General features: G+C 33.1%; 1 protein-coding gene across 7 annotated transcripts in view; it reads left to right on the top strand.

Moving 5' to 3' along the window:
* ABCC9 (ATP binding cassette subfamily C member 9) overlaps window positions 1–11,639 on the top strand; it is a 113,718-nt gene extending 102,079 nt beyond the window's left edge. For 5 of the 7 annotated variants that reach the window (XM_016140494.2, XM_016140493.2, XM_016140492.2 and 2 more), the window contains 5 exons: window positions 592–700; window positions 2,043–2,146; window positions 4,349–4,482; window positions 6,102–6,164; window positions 10,556–11,639. In XM_016140494.2, the coding sequence (XP_015995980.2) occupies window positions 592–700; window positions 2,043–2,146; window positions 4,349–4,482; window positions 6,102–6,164; window positions 10,556–10,693 (548 nt within the window). In that variant the 3' untranslated portion in view covers window positions 10,694–11,639. Of the gene's footprint in view, window positions 1–591; window positions 701–2,042; window positions 2,147–4,348; window positions 4,483–6,101; window positions 6,165–6,867; window positions 7,044–10,555 lie in introns of all 7 variants that reach the window. The other 2 variants (XM_016140499.2, XM_016140497.2) reach the window with 1 other exon arrangement.
* The last annotated feature ends 4,497 nt before the right edge of the window (window positions 11,640–16,136 follow it).

Below are 16,136 nucleotides of genomic sequence, written 5' to 3' on the forward strand. Positions count from 1 at the left end.
ATATAATAAAATAAATCTCTCAAGTCGAGAAATGGGCATCAAGATTGCACAAGCCTCTCTAGGTCTATGTACACTGTTGAGAAATTCTTTAAATTTGACATCTGCGTCATAGAATTTACTTTCACTTTTGTAATGTACTATACTGTTCAATGAATATAAAAGTAAATAAGACAGACCAAAATCCTTGTCTTCAAGGAGCTAATATTCTAGTTGAGGGAGAGAGACAATAAAAAAGATTAGGAAATATATATAGAATAGCCCGTGAAAGAAAATAAAGCAGGAAACCAGGATAAAGGAACATTGGAAGAATGAAGACCCACGAAGAGGTGGGGGGGAAGTACTTTGGGTTTGTATGAACCACATAAATTGAATAAAAATAGAAAAAATCTCTTTAGGAGAAAATACATAAGAAAGAGAAAATGTTACTGAAATGTATATTTTTTGAGACATAAATGATTTTTTGATACTTAAATGCAAAACTTTATCTTCTGAATTTCAACCCTGAACTAGGAAAGTACTTTCGATTAATAAACAAATATTATTTTACTTGTGATTTTACTACATGCTTGTCATTTTTGTTCTCTTTAACAGGAAAGATTGTCATTGATGGAATAGACATTTCAAAATTACCACTGCACACACTACGTTCTAGACTTTCAATTATTCTGCAAGATCCAATACTTTTCAGCGGTTCTATTAGGTAGGTGACCTGACATGTTCAGCAGAAACCCAAGTGCCTCAGATTTACTCTTTGGCCCATAGGAGGGTTTAGCTCAGAATTGCTTTTTAGGTGGGGTGAAAAGATACCACGATTATAAGATCTAAGATCAAATATTCCGTCCAACAGTTTGGATTGGGGAACTTTAGACTTAAAAATTAACCTACAGAAGCTAATCCTTTATGTTCCCAGGAACTCTTCTCTTTCTGTTTAACTTTACAAAAGTCACTTTTTCCTCTGTACTTGGGGTTGAGTGATTCTTGGCAGATATTTCCTAGGAACTCCTAGGAGTTCCATCCTACAGATATCTTATCCTGCCTATCTCTTGTGTGTCTGACCTGGCCTTAGCAGATACTGAGTTTGGTTAGTACCTGATTCCCTTCACATCCCTCACAACTTTTCTTTCAGCCAAAGTTGATTTTAAGAAGCTACCACAACCTTCTTTACCCCTCCCTGGTTTCCCATGGAAGGGGGCGGGGGGGGGGGTGAAGATAGAGGTATCTATGATCTGCTAGGTGCTTTAAATATATTATCTCATTAAATCCTTAGAGTATTGCTCTAGTGTAGATATTATTATCTCCATTTTACAGATGAGGATTTTGAACCTCATAGAAGCTATAACTTGCCCAAGTTCATACGCTTCGTAAGTGGTAGAACTGTGATTCCAAATAAAGTTTGTTTAACTCCAAAGTCTACCATGGCATCATCTACCAGATCATATCTCTCATTCCATTCATTCTTTGTACTCTCTTGTTCACCTCCTCCATCCAATTAACTACAAAGAAGTATTTGCCTCTTCCTTTTACCTAATCACTTCTTGACTTGAAAAGAAAAATGTATGTAAGATTTTACAATATTCAGCTGTAACATTACTTTAATTAAAAGTTTTGGACATTATCAAGTTATTTAACAATATCTCTGACTACTACTTTTGTGGCTGGTGCAGCACAGCTCATCTAAAATAGCTTTATATGTTTTCATATAGACATGTATTTAGGAATATTCTGTAGGAATATAATAACTTCAATTATATTAAACATAATATGAAAGTAGATGAATCCAAATAACAACTGTTATTATATCTTATCATGCATATAAACTTACTAATTACATCATCAGAAAACATTGTTTTATGACATTTAGGTCATTCATTCATTCATCAAACATAAGTTGAATACTTACTGTCCTAAGCATTGTTTTGGGTACTGGTGATACAGCAGTAACCAGAACAAATAGGACTTACATCTTAAGGAAAGAACAGCCATATGCAAACATATATAAAAATTTACTTTTATTTATTAACTAATTAATTTTTTCCCTGTAGATTTAATTTAGATCCAGAGTGCAAATGCACAGATGACAGACTCTGGGAAGCTCTAGAAATTGCTCAGTTGAAGAATATGGTCAAATCCCTACCAGGAGGTCTAGGTAAATTTTCTAACTTATACATTTATTTTTCACACATGCAATTAATTCTGCATATCTCTATATTTTATGCTAGATTCACATAATTCTAGTGTTAAATTTCCTCATTTAAAGTAAAGGTAATTAGGACAATTCAGAATCTAGTGATTTTGCTTGGGATGCAAGAAGATAAATCTTATAACGTTCTGTTCCATGTGAGAACCCTAAAATATTTTAATTAATATGTTTATTGCCTATTCACCATTGGTAGGCATGGGTCACTTTAATCAGAATATTTCCTTGTGGTCATTCTGTTCATGTGATCTACACAATCACTTACCACAGTAAGTGGGAAAAGGACTGAGAGACTATTAGGTTCAAAGAGTACTCAGTGCCATTTTCGAGCAGTTTCTCCACATTGGCTGCCATTTTCTTTGCTGCTAAGAGGGCATGTTCCTTTCATTCATATAACATGATTTTTTTTTTGAAGACACTGTTTTCTATTAACTTGTTGCAGTAATCAGTTTTGGTCGTTTGTATAAGGGATGAAACATGTACTCAAATGATAACTGATATAAATTCAGCCCCAGAGATAGTACAATTTCTGGCAAATAACTGATGTCAGAACAAAAGATCAATGTGGATAATGAAAGAGTAACATGATTAATGAAGTAATAGAAAGTTCACAACATACTCTTCAATTCATAAAAGTAAACATCTGTAGTTTTGGATTTGTGCTTCCTTAAGATCCGAGCTCATTTAACAAAGCAATCAAAAAGGAATAGTTGGTTGATATTCTAATTTTAATGCAAGATATGTAGTTACCAAATCAATTGTGTTTTGGTATCTAGTTTTAAAAAATCGACCTACAAAATAAAATCATGTTTGTTTGTTATTTTATTTGGGAAAGAAGACCTAATCAAAAACAATACCTTTTATGATTTTAAGACCCAAGGAGAAGGCATCCCACAAACAAAAATTGAGAACATGTTTTTAAGGATATTTTCACTGACCTTGCCAGTGTCATACTGTGGGAGTAATTCCAGGGGTCTGAATGAACTTTCCCAGAATAATTTTTGATCTCTTATATGGAGAGCCCAGCAAGTCTACTTGAGAAACTGATAATCCTTATAGACCCTTCTTCCTTGGTATTTAGAGACCACCACCCTTGCCATTCATAGTCAAAAAGACAGGCAATTACATCTTTATAGTCCTCTTCACTAACATGAGAGCTGCATGCATCTGTTTGAATCATGAGCATGGAGTTTAGGGGTTATGGTACAGTATGAGCACTATGGGATTATATTTTCACTATGCAATTGAATGCTATTCATGCTCATTGTCTTAATAAAAAGTACATCAGTAGCTCGATAAAGATCTGGTTCATTATGTCCAGCATCCTCCTTATTTATTATGTAAATTATAATTTGAAGAATAAATGTATAGACTTTGAATGTTAGAAATGATAAGAATTTAATGCAATAAAAATACAATTAATAGAAATTCTGCTTGCCTACACACAACCTTACTAAAAAGTGTTTAGATTCAATTAAAAGTGATATTTTGGAAACAGAGTTTATCTTAAATTCACAGTAGTACATTTTATGACATGTAGATTAAAAAAAGGAAAAATAATGAGGATATAACATTCATTTATTCATATAAGAATGTTTTATTCAGCTACTATGTCAGATACTAATAGTAAGTGCTGAGGATACACTGGTGAACAAAAACAAATGTAAAACCCAGTCCTTATCCACTTGGAGCTTACAGTTCAATGGTATAATGAAAAAAGAAATGAGAATTAGAGTTGAAATATTGTTTCTTCTGGTTCTTGTCTATAGTAATTTTGCTATGTGATCTTGGGCAAAACACTTCATCTCTCTAGGCCTTAGATAATTATATTAAATAATCTCCTTAGATAATTATATTATGTAATTAAATAATCTCTAAGGTTTTTTTGGTATTCAAAATGTTTAATGGTATTTATATCCTACCCTATGGAGGTAACTTACCATCTGTTGTCAAAAATAAGTCGGCCTGGGATCATATTCATTATTCCAAAGTAAAATTTCTCTTCACTTTTCACATATGAAATCCTTGGTTCAGTATTGAGTGGTAGCCAGCATAGTATTATAGAACATAAAATATTTTTTTACTATTTAGCCCAAGGAAAATGTCAGTAACATTTCTTTAGTGAAATTCTTGTTTCTTCCTATGGTTCAGATGCAGTTGTCACTGAAGGTGGGGAGAATTTTAGTGTTGGACAGAGACAACTGTTTTGCCTTGCGAGAGCCTTTGTCCGCAAGAGCAGCATTCTCATTATGGATGAAGCAACAGCTTCCATCGACATGGCTACAGTGAGTGGATTATCTGAACCTTAAAATTGATGAGTTACAGAAATGCACATGAAAATTATAATTTATTTTTTTCCATATTGGGTTCTAAATCTTTGGTAGTATTATTTTGATTGTCACCTCATTTTATCTTCTTGATCAACTGATGATAGCACATTGAGAGTTACAATAGAACAGATGCTATACCTTCAAAGGTGTTCCTATTGCAAAAAATATAAAATAAATTTACCGTCACTTTTTGTTAAATTCTCAGAATAGTAAAATTCTAGGACTCAGAGTACTGTACTCAGTTAGAGTACTGTACTCTATTTAAGTATTCAAGTATTATCATGCAAGTTCTAAAATAAAGTATGAAAATTTCTATTTAATAGACTCTAATGATAACCAAAACCAATCATTAATTACTAAAGCAATTTGAAGAAGCAGTCACTAGAATTAATAATGGCTAGAATTAATAATGGTCTTCTCAATGTGTTAATGGTAACAAACCAGAAACTTTTGACTAGAGAAAGAAATTATTTTAAAATGTCAGTTATGCCCAAGAAAGATCTGTTGAAGGCTGTGATTGAGTATACAAAAGTCTCATTAAATCACAAACCGTATGATCTAACAATTTATATTGTTCTTATAAAAGTTAACTTGATATTAAAGGTTTGACATCAGAAAGGACCAAAAAATAGTCTACGACGTAATGTTATCTTCTTGCTGTACACACTAGATTGGGAAAAATTACCCACAAAAGTGGAACAGTTTCAGGATTAAGAGCCAATTATATATGGAGATGCTAATTTGACATTATTTCTTTCTAGTAAGTAAAAGTAATCAATTAAAGTAACTATTCAAAGTTATAACCTATCTTCTCAAAGTTAACATAATTTAAAGCAATAAAATAGCTTCTGATCAATCTATTTCACTAAATAAGCATAACTACATCAAAATTAGTATTGATTACCAAAGTTTTACAATATTAGGGGTTAATATAAGGATAATACTGCCTCAATAGAGATGAAAAAGAGAGATAGCTATTGAGAGAGATATAGTTAGAGAGAGAGAGAAACTATGAAAGAGAATAAATTAATTGGCAATAGGCCACATGGTTAGAAGAAAGAACTTCACGTCAAGACTTAGATAATCAACCTTTCCTCTAGGAGAGAGGTAGAATCTTTACCCAGAACATCTTTTAAAATATAATGATAACAATGGTTTATGGTGGGAATAAAAATGGTTCTTGCCCGGAATGTTCTTTTATGGATCAAAATCCAAATTTGGAGCATGAATTTTATTGTTTTTTCTTTTCTAACCCAAAGGGTAACACCTTTTAAAGGTTTTATTAGTTTTGAATACATACCGTTTGTGATATAACTCAAGTGAGCATTTCCATGCTCATTTCATTTTCCTCTTTCAGTTCCCTGGCAGTAAATCTATCAGTTATTCTCAGTTGATCACTGAGTTTTATTTGCATTTTGAAGACACCTGCGGAACCCAGCATGAGCTTTCTTCTGAGAACTGCTCCCCGTTGTACTTAGACTTAGGAGTAGGATTTCTCCAAGGGGCTTGGGCGCACTGGAGCATTGTTCTTGGGGACAAAAGAGAAAATTCAGATTTTATTTATCTTTTGGCAGGAAAACATTTTGCAGAAAGTGGTAATGACAGCTTTTGCAGACCGCACCGTTGTAACAATAGCTGTAAGTATGGGAAATGAAGTTGATTTATTTGTCTTTGGTTTTTGTTCTAAGATTCAATAATCTTTACTTTTGAGTAATTAAAATATGCTTATGCTGAATTTTTTATTTTTCTGTTTCTGTATCTATCCAAAAAGAAAAAAAAAAAAGAAGGAGGAGGAGGAAGAAACCTGCTATGCTATGAAAACCTTTACACTGTTTTTTTTCCAGACTGTCTGCTCTACCTACCTTTCCTAAGTTACAAGGATAGGACATCTTAAATCTAAGGTTCCAGCAGGTGACGGCCTGTGTTTTTTCACCAGATACAGATGGTAGCTCATATGGGATAATTCTTTTTTTCAATAATATGATGGTCTGATGAGCTATTTCAGAAGCAAAATTATTAAATTCGACTGCCAGTTCTGCTACTATTTACACTTAATTTCTGTTTCTGTTCACTTAACTGTTTTAAAAAAAGAAAGCATGAGAAACCTCACAGCCAAGGCAACTGCTTTGAGCACCAATCGAATTGACTTAAATCTTTGTAATTTCATTTTATAGCTCTTTTGCAATAGGCCATGGTTTTCTCTTTTCCTCTTTGTAGATGGATGGATTCTTGCTCACATTTAAGCTTCCTGTTTAACGGAAAACTGTTTTGTAAATGAATCACCTAGACATTTTCCCTCTTGCTGATTCTCTTCTCTTTCTGTTTTTCTTTTCTCTCCAGCACCGTGTCTCTTCTATTATGGATGCAGGCCTTGTTTTAGTCTTTTCTGAGGGTATTTTAGTGGAGTGTGATACTGTTCCAAACTTGCTCGCCCTCAAGAATGGCCTCTTTTCCACTTTGGTGATGACCAACAAGTAGACCATCATGAGTTACTCTGCTGAGAATCCCATTCTCTGGTAGCTATCTTAGCAGCATCCCCTCAGTAAGGCAAGACAAATGCAGAGATTCCAGGGGAGGGATGTGGTGAGGGAACTAACCATAGGATATTATCACACAAATCAGCTCAACCAGGTGCTTCAGTTATGTTCAATTCAAATGAGGCACATGCATATATTTTTAAGTGTATAAATGCAAGAGAGAGAGTTTTCGAAAACCTGAGAACCAGATTTACCTCTGTCCTAAGGATCAGTTTCACTACTCCTCAGAGATTTTTTGTAAGTGTCCTTAAAAATAATACCATGCGTGTTCCATATCTGCCCTGAAGAATGCGTTAATTTAAATAATTACCTAAGGTTAACTATTGAGTAATGGGAATTATGTATGGAGTACTTGCTTAGGCTTCCATTTTTGTGAATGATGCATGGGAAAACAGCACCGTTTGAAGTGCAGCTTTTTCAAGGTGGCAGGATATGATGCCCATCAGGGCCTAACTTCTGTAAATTGGGCCTAAGTAAAGAAAAACCCACTTTCTTTCACCTTCCAGTGAACTTGTGGTTCCTTCTGCCCAGGAGAAGGAATCACACTAAAGTGTGAATGATTTAATGGAGGAAAGAATTGTCTAACTTGAAAAACAGTTCTATAATATTTTCATGAATTTTACCGCTGTAGAGATAGGGAGATATTTAGGGGAAGAAAGAGTTTCCTGTTCCTTCTAAATGGGCAGGTAGAGAGGGGGAAGACAGACCCTTGCTTACGCAAAAGACTAGTTTTCTCTGTTCTTCATGAAGCATGGAGAATGTTGTTGGATAGTCGCATGTAGTTTATACCTCGAAGATTACTTAAGCATAATTTGTATCTTTCAACAAAAAATTATCTTCTTTTACCTCATTTCTCTTGTCCTACATTCACTGAATACTTTTCTATATACTTATATACCTTTTACCCATTTTTCAGTTCAAGACCACTAGTGTGGAGGTGGCCACCAGGAGACCTAGAATTTCTCCCCTGAACACATAGGAAGCTGGGGAGAGAACAAATTCCTTTGGGACCAACTTCTCTTAACAGACTCATAGGAGAGAGAACACCACCAACTTGTGGTAGACCCCCTGCAAAATGATATTCAGCTTTATTAAAAGCAACTATTATTTACTTGCTAAAATTTGTTCTATTAATTTTGTTAACTGTTAATGAAAATTGTGGAATAAGATAACTTTCTCTGGCTTCTAAAAAGAAGCTCTTATGCACCAAAATAATGCATAGCATTTATTTATAAAAGTGATTTATTTTTCACTCTTAATTGGATTAATTTCTCTGGAGCATTTTGAAAATTTCATCAATGCTATTACAATTGACACCACACTTTGTCAAGCAAAAAATAATTTAGATTAATGGAATAAACATCAGCTATATTTATATTTCCTTTGGCCAAGTTTTTCGATGTCTTCATTTTTTAAATAAACATTATTTTAAAATATCAAGGCAATGTTTATAATATTCTATTTATGGATTTAGAAGCCAATTCTTTTTTTAACATCTATGGTATGGTTATTTAAGAACCAATTTTTTTGGAGGGAAAATGCACAGCAGATATTAAACAGCACATTAAGTTTATTTTTTTCTAAATGCATGGGTATACAAATGGCTCTGGTCCATTCTCGAAGATAAATAAACATTATCCTCCAACTTGTGACAATTCCTAAATATATATCGTTAGTTACCAATATTCAGTGAATGATAGGTTTGTCTATGGCTATTGAAAATAGTAGTGCATGTTCTAAGCTTCCATCTTGATCACATTCCATATGCATGTTTTTTCCCCCTCTAGTTGTGAGTCCCAGCTATGACTGCCTTCTTTTCTGAAACCATGAACACTGAGACTATCCCATCTAGATGGCCCAGGGCAGAAGATAGGCCTTTGCCCCACGAGGTGGTTTTAGGATGGACTTTGGGCTGAGAGGAGAAGGCACTTTGGAAGCACTCCCATCAGCATGCTGATGTCTTGACCTTCAGGGTTCAGGTCCAATATGGTAGCACCTAGTCTCATATGACTAATGAGCACTATGGACAGTCCAAATTGAGAGCTGTTGTAAGCATGAAATAATCAATATATTGTAAAGACAGAATTAATAGAGTAACATAAAAGGCTTCATTAATAATTTTTATATTGGTTATACGTTGAAATAACATTTTGGATATATTGGGTTAAAATATTATTAGAATGTATTTCATCTGTTCATTTGTGCTTTTAAAATGTGGATCCTGAGAAATTTAAAATTACATGCATATCACTTTTGTAGGCCACATTATATTTTTATTGGACAGCACTTACCCCCAGCAAGAGTAATGAAAAGGCCCACTGCACAGATTTTGTCCTTGTAAATCTAAAAATAAAAAATAATAGTAGCTGATATTTATGATGTGCTTATATGTGTCAGAGAAGGTGCTGAAATTTTTTTACATGGATCATCTCATTTGACCCTCACCACCACTCTCTGAGGCCAATACTATTATTACTGTCATTTTACAGATATGAAACTTGAGGCATATAAAAGTCAAGTTCGTTGCTTAAGATCACTAAACTAACATGTGGTGAAACCAAAATATGAACTGATTTTAACTTTAGAATCTGTGCTTTTAAACATAATGCTAATAATGGCAGGCGAACAATCCTCTAAGTACCAGATATTCCCTATGAAAGTTTCGGTGGCAAGATGGAAATATCTCACACTTGGAAGTTAATAAGCTTGGTTTTGATGCTAGTTCTGTTATTTATTATACATGTGGTCTCCTGATTTTGCTTTACCTCCATAAACCCCAGTGGTGTCCCCTTTAAAGTGGAAAGCAATTACACCCACATTTGAGGAACATTCTGATGATTAACAAGTATATGTGTGGAGCACTTATGTGTATTATATGCTCAATAAGTGGTAGCTTTTTTAAAAATAATTATTAACAAAGCTTCTTTCCAAAGAGTACTATGTGGAAAGAGAGGATGGGTGGGTAAGTGGCAATGATCTCTAGAATCTAGGAGATGGCATGTCTGAAGTCCTGGATGATCCATTCTAACACTGCATGCCATAGGGCTTCCCCATATTGTCTTCCTGGTACTGACCACCTTCCAGGGTTCTTCAAATTGTGTGTTAGCCCATGGAATTAATTGACTCTACATAAGATATCATTTTAGTCTAGGCTAAACTATAACTCAACTGGTTCATGATGGCTCTTCTTATTTAATTATTTGACAAAATATTTATTAGCCTACTTATACCTCCATGCAAATAATGAAACTACTATATTGACTACACTAGATTTAATACAGCCCATACAAGACTCAGTTTTAATCGCCAGGATTTTTAAAATGTAGATAAATGATACATTAAGAAATAATTTGAGGGGCTGTGCTTCTTGCACCTCCTGGTACCCCAAAGTAAATAAATGTCTCTGAATAATTGATGAAATATGCATATACGTTGCTTCAGTTTGTGTCTTAAAATATGCAACAAATAACATGTATTCTTTTCACTCACAGCATCGTGTTCACACTATTCTGACGGCAGACCTAGTTATTGTGATGAAGCGAGGAATTATTTTAGAATATGACACTCCAGAAAGCCTTTTGGCACAGGAAGATGGAATATTTGCTTCTTTTGTTCGTGCAGACATGTGAAGAGATATTTTAAAACAATTCATGGATTTAAAATAATGCAGTCATAACCTACTCAATGGATCATCAACTTGATCTTTGTAAAGTGCCATCTTAAACTTTTACACATTTTTTTTAAAACTTATTTGTTTTATTGTAGAACTTTGTAATTAGAAAAAATGTCACTTTACCAATGAATATTGTATTTCCTATGTTGACGTTTCTTCTTCCTAGTTTTTATTTTGTTTTCCAAGATATTACTGCCTAATATATTCATTAATAATGATTTTCTAAGTATTAAGTCACTTTTCCTTTAAGAATGGCATATTGTATTAAAACATGTAATCTACTTTAAGTACTAAATCAACAGGTATGTTTTTTTCATAATTTTAAGTCTGGTAAATATCTCTCAGGCTTAAAATTTATAATGAGTATTCAGTGTTATTATACTCTTATTTGTAAGAATATGTTTTCCTTTTTGTTGATGTCTCCAGATATCACTGAAAGATAATAAAAGGACAAGTTTTCTAATCGATTAGAAAATAAAACACTCAAATTTATGATCTACTGTATGAGAGTATTTTTTGTATTCTGATATTTCCCTTAGCAGTCTCTTTTTTTTCATTTAAGTTGTTTTCTGTCGCCAAGAAGTCATCATATTTGGAGTAGCCTGGTAAAACGAAATCCTCAACTAAAATCATGAGAAGAGTTTGAATACTCGTTGAATATTTGAAAAATTATACTCAAGTTTCCATTTTACCCTGTTTAGTAAGGAGGGAATTATTAAGATATCAGACATACAGTCCCTTTTCTAGACCGAAGTTCAAAGAGTAATTAGGTCCAATTCTTCAGTGGCAGGCTGGCTAAAGCTTTCTATGGTTTAATTCATCATTAGATGTAGTTATGATCCTGAGCCCTAAAATTCCATAGTATTCAAGATTCAGGAGCACACACGAGTGGTCTTACTTGCACAGGATATATATATATATATATGTATGTATGTATGTATGTATGTATGTATGTATGTATGTATATGTATATGTATACGTATACGTATATGTATACGTATATATGCCTATTTCTAGATGGAAGAGTGTACTTCTTTTAGACATTTATGCCCAATGGTGTCACACATGTATCCATTTGTTCTTACTCTAATTTAATGTGCATATTAAGAGTGCATCAAAAATTGATGGAATATTAGTGTTATGTTTTCTTAGGTGTAAATTGTTAAATTTGAAAATACTTAAAGTTACCTTTATTGTCATACTAGCACCCAAAGTTTTATACTACAATTATGAGCCCATCTATAAATATCATTGATTTTCATATGAGGATCTGCATGCATTGTAAAATTTTGGAAAATTACAATTGATGAAAAAAAAGAATTTATGCTCCCTTCCTATAGTTCTTATGCTCAGTTTATTGTATGGTATATTAACTCTTGGAAAATTTGTAATACTTGTTTATTCAAAACATATAACTGGGCTTTTACCTGAATTTAGAGTCCTGATGTTTACCTAAAATAAGTTCCACAAGGATAGACAAAAATATTTTATGTTATTTGGCTTAAATTTTCATCCTTTGTTGTATATGTAAAAATTCACTGGGAAAAATATATTCTTATTGTTTCTTGAAAACTAAACAAAACAGGATCAGTAACTATTAATTTGATCTTGAAAATATATTCTAAAAATTCCACCAATCCTGTTAAAGCATTTCTGGCATGCAAATGTTTTGTAAGGATGAATTTACATGATGCTTGTATGATGTTATACTTCATTCTTACAGAGAAATGGGGATTTACCTGTAGAAATAATCCCTTACAATATTTGTAAATTATATAGCTATTTAGGCAATGTCAATAGAAGCATATCACATTATACTAAACCAAGACTCATGTTTACCATTCTTTCACCCTTGTTGTCCTGATTCCCTCATAACTTTTAGTCACTTAGTTGAGTGTTTGTTTACAAAACTAAATTGAATAAGTCAGAGATGATGCTTTAAACTGTTAAATAATTTACTATGCTATATATATGATCTATTGAATTAAAAAATGACTCATGTCTAAATTTTTTTTACTAAATAGGTACATATTCAAAAAAGAACAGCCTTAATCAAATTAAATTTTACATTAATCAAATCAATTTTGCAAATTTTAATTCAATACTTATTTAAAGTAATAAATGCATAAAACCTTATATGAAAATAACAAAGTTACTGATATTGAGAAAGAAGAAAATATTTCTTAAAGAATTGTGTATCGTCCACTTTTATGCTACTATTGATAATCCATTTTAAAGTCAATTTAGCTCTAGATTATGTATCAGAAGACTCTTCAAAGTAACTGAATACTGAGATCTGGGACCATATTTCATTTGTCTTTGTGCCCTTGGCATGTGATACAAGTGCCTGGCCCACAGTAGGTTCTAGTAAGTATAGTTGATTGATCTATTGATTAGTTTCACCACTAGCCATGTACCCAGAACTATGGGTTATTCTCTTCACTTTCTGTGTTATGTTTATTCTACTGTGAAATATATTGATTTGGCATTATATAATAAATTACTTTTATCTTTGCTTGATTAAAGAAGATGATTATTTTTTTCACTTACAATACCATTGAGTATCAACCAGAACTGATCAATAGATATAACTAACATCAGTTGCTGAGACAATACCTACCAGCTTTGACAATCATGACATGACAGTCATGTACTTCAGTAGTTTTATATATAGGCTCCAGGGAAGCTTCCATTAAGTGGAACAGCTATATCAATAAATTTTATTACATCTCTAATTAAATAGCTGGATGTCTGGACTTTTCTGAGAGGTTTATTGTTCATTTCTTATGGTTGTCTTCCAGTCTGTTATCACTTGTTTTGCACTACATCCTTTGGAGTTCTGTAATTTATAGTACTGTAATAATTCTTTTATTGATCTATTATCCAAATGCAGTCTTGTAGTCTTAGCCTTGTAGCATAAGAAACACCAGCCAAGAGGATGTACCCTGTAACTAAAGTTTAATTTTTTCTTTAGTAACTACACATCATTTACAACAGATTTTCTCAAGCACTATTAAATTTCACTAAGCTCAAACTTCCCAGTGAAAGTGTTGTATCTGCATTTCTGGCTACTGCCTCCAGATGAGATTCACAGTTAGCAAGTTTAAGAATCACTGATCTACCTAAGTCACCATCCTGGTTTCTCTTTATTATGCATAACATAGAGCCATAAAATACTGGAAGTGATGTTCACATGCTTTTTATCTTTCCCTGCATTATTTTATTCTGGATTGCTAAAACAAACCTCTCAGTGTCATTGAAGAAATTGCCTTAGTTCCGGCATAAAGGAAACATAGTTAAATGAACTGAATCTTAGGTGAGAAGATATAAACAGGGACCCTGAATGCCATTCTGTTTTGTGGTTTAATCAGAAACAAGTGATCTAAGGGGGAAATGTTTTCACAAAGATGCAAAGCTTTTCCCTCCACATCTGAATTAGCTATTGAATCATTTGCACATTGTTCTGCTGAATTTGAATTAGTATTTTCAAATGTTTATAGTACATACATGTGACTAGTTTGGATAGGTTTCACTATCGATATTTCACAATATGGAAAGAAGGTAAATTATTTGTGATGAACATTCCCCTTTCCATCTTCACATTTTTTTCTGCAGATGTTTTCATCATTGTTGATGTATAAAGGTTGATACAGTCATTTTACATATCTACTACATAGAATTTAAATTATTTCCCTTTATAAAGGCAGTAGCAAATTTCCCTTAGCTCTATGGTCCAATGCCTTCTTTCTAAATTGACAAAGAGCAAGAGATCCAAAAATAAAAATAAAAAGTAAATTAAAAAAAAAAAAAAAGATCCATAGTTGACTAAGTTAATTGGCTCTAAGAAGAATGCGCTCTGTGATCTTAGTGCCACCAACCAAAAAAGACCATCTCCAATTATACACTACATATTAATGACAAAGAGCTTTGTTTTCAGACTGTTATTTCAGATCATTATCACTTAATCTTCCCACTGCACTGCATAAAAAAATCACTTGTTGATATACAGCAACAGTGTAACACTGCTTAATGCTGCTTCATTCTCATTTTTCTCTTAGAGCTATGGTATGTGCTATTTATAAATAAGATTGGTTATTAAGTGGAAGACTATTGACTTTTAATATTATCAGAACCAAGTGTATTTAGACCAACTCTTCCATATCTAGATATTTTGTTCTTTGACTCATAGTAATTGAGACTTTTTCCCACTAGTTATGTAAAGAGTAATTGATTCAAATTCTTAATCTCTTTAGATACCCAAAATGTTCATCAAACCTTTGAATGTAGAAATAAACAGAATCCTCAACTGAATTCATCAAAGTGTACTGCTAACCATCTTCCATAAGTTACGACTCATCCTCCAACCCCTCAGTACATGTGTGTGCCCTGCCCCCCCACACATACACGTACATATTCACATTTTACTTTAACTTGCTGCCTTATAGTGTTATGAATCTTTATATCACATATTAATACAATGCATAGATAAGTCATACAAGTGCTAAGAATGGATGGCATAAAGAGAAAGGTTGTTATAATCACAATAATCTGTAAGTGTATCTTCTAGACCTAATGTCACCTTAAGAAGAAATTTAAGTTCTAGATAAATAATAAAATTTATTTCCAGTGATAGAACTTTTAGAATTTTTGATTTTATCAATCCACTTTTTCTATTAGCTTTTACGATAATAATGGCAACACTTCTGAGTTACAGTGAGCAGCCTCGTTTACTTCAATCATGGGATGATAATTGTTGTTATGAAAGGTAGTGAACTGATCATCCATGAAAGGTGGTTATCTCCCTATAAAGAGATGCTACATGAAAATAGACTGGTTACTTCATCTTGATTGATAATTTGTTGAATATCTGCTATCTGTTCACCGTTGAGTAATAAAGTATGATTCAAGGAGATTGTCAGGGTAGTACAAAGCTTCAACTACATTAAAAATAATATGAAATCTGAAATAATTATCTTTATTGTGCTTATTTTACAAGTAAGGAAACTAAGGTTAGAATTTAAATGAATTACCCCCAAATCACTGATTTAAAGTCTCTCTGACTTTAGAGGTGGCACTTTAAACACTAGGGATGGGTGTAGAAAGATGAGGATGATATTGAAAGGGTATATCTGCACTAGAACTGAGAAAAAGCAGAATTATCAAGTCTCAAGAAAAGTAAAGAGTGAATTGGGTCTAGGGAACCTGTCCAGGGACAATCTTCTCCCTCAACTCCATCTCTCTGTCTCAAGCTTCTCAGCTTCCCTCTGTCCTCTGTGCCCTTTTATCCTTCTGTACACTTTCTCATCTTGCATGCAGCCTTTACAAACCACTCCAATCTCAGTTAAAATCTTCTAGTGCCTGGGCCCACAGCTAACTATTTCCAATTCTCAAATAGTCTA

This window comes from Rousettus aegyptiacus, unplaced genomic scaffold, assembly GCF_014176215.1.
Source record: "Rousettus aegyptiacus isolate mRouAeg1 unplaced genomic scaffold, mRouAeg1.p scaffold_m13_p_2, whole genome shotgun sequence".
In the NCBI taxonomy this organism is placed as follows: domain Eukaryota; kingdom Metazoa; phylum Chordata; class Mammalia; order Chiroptera; family Pteropodidae; genus Rousettus; species Rousettus aegyptiacus.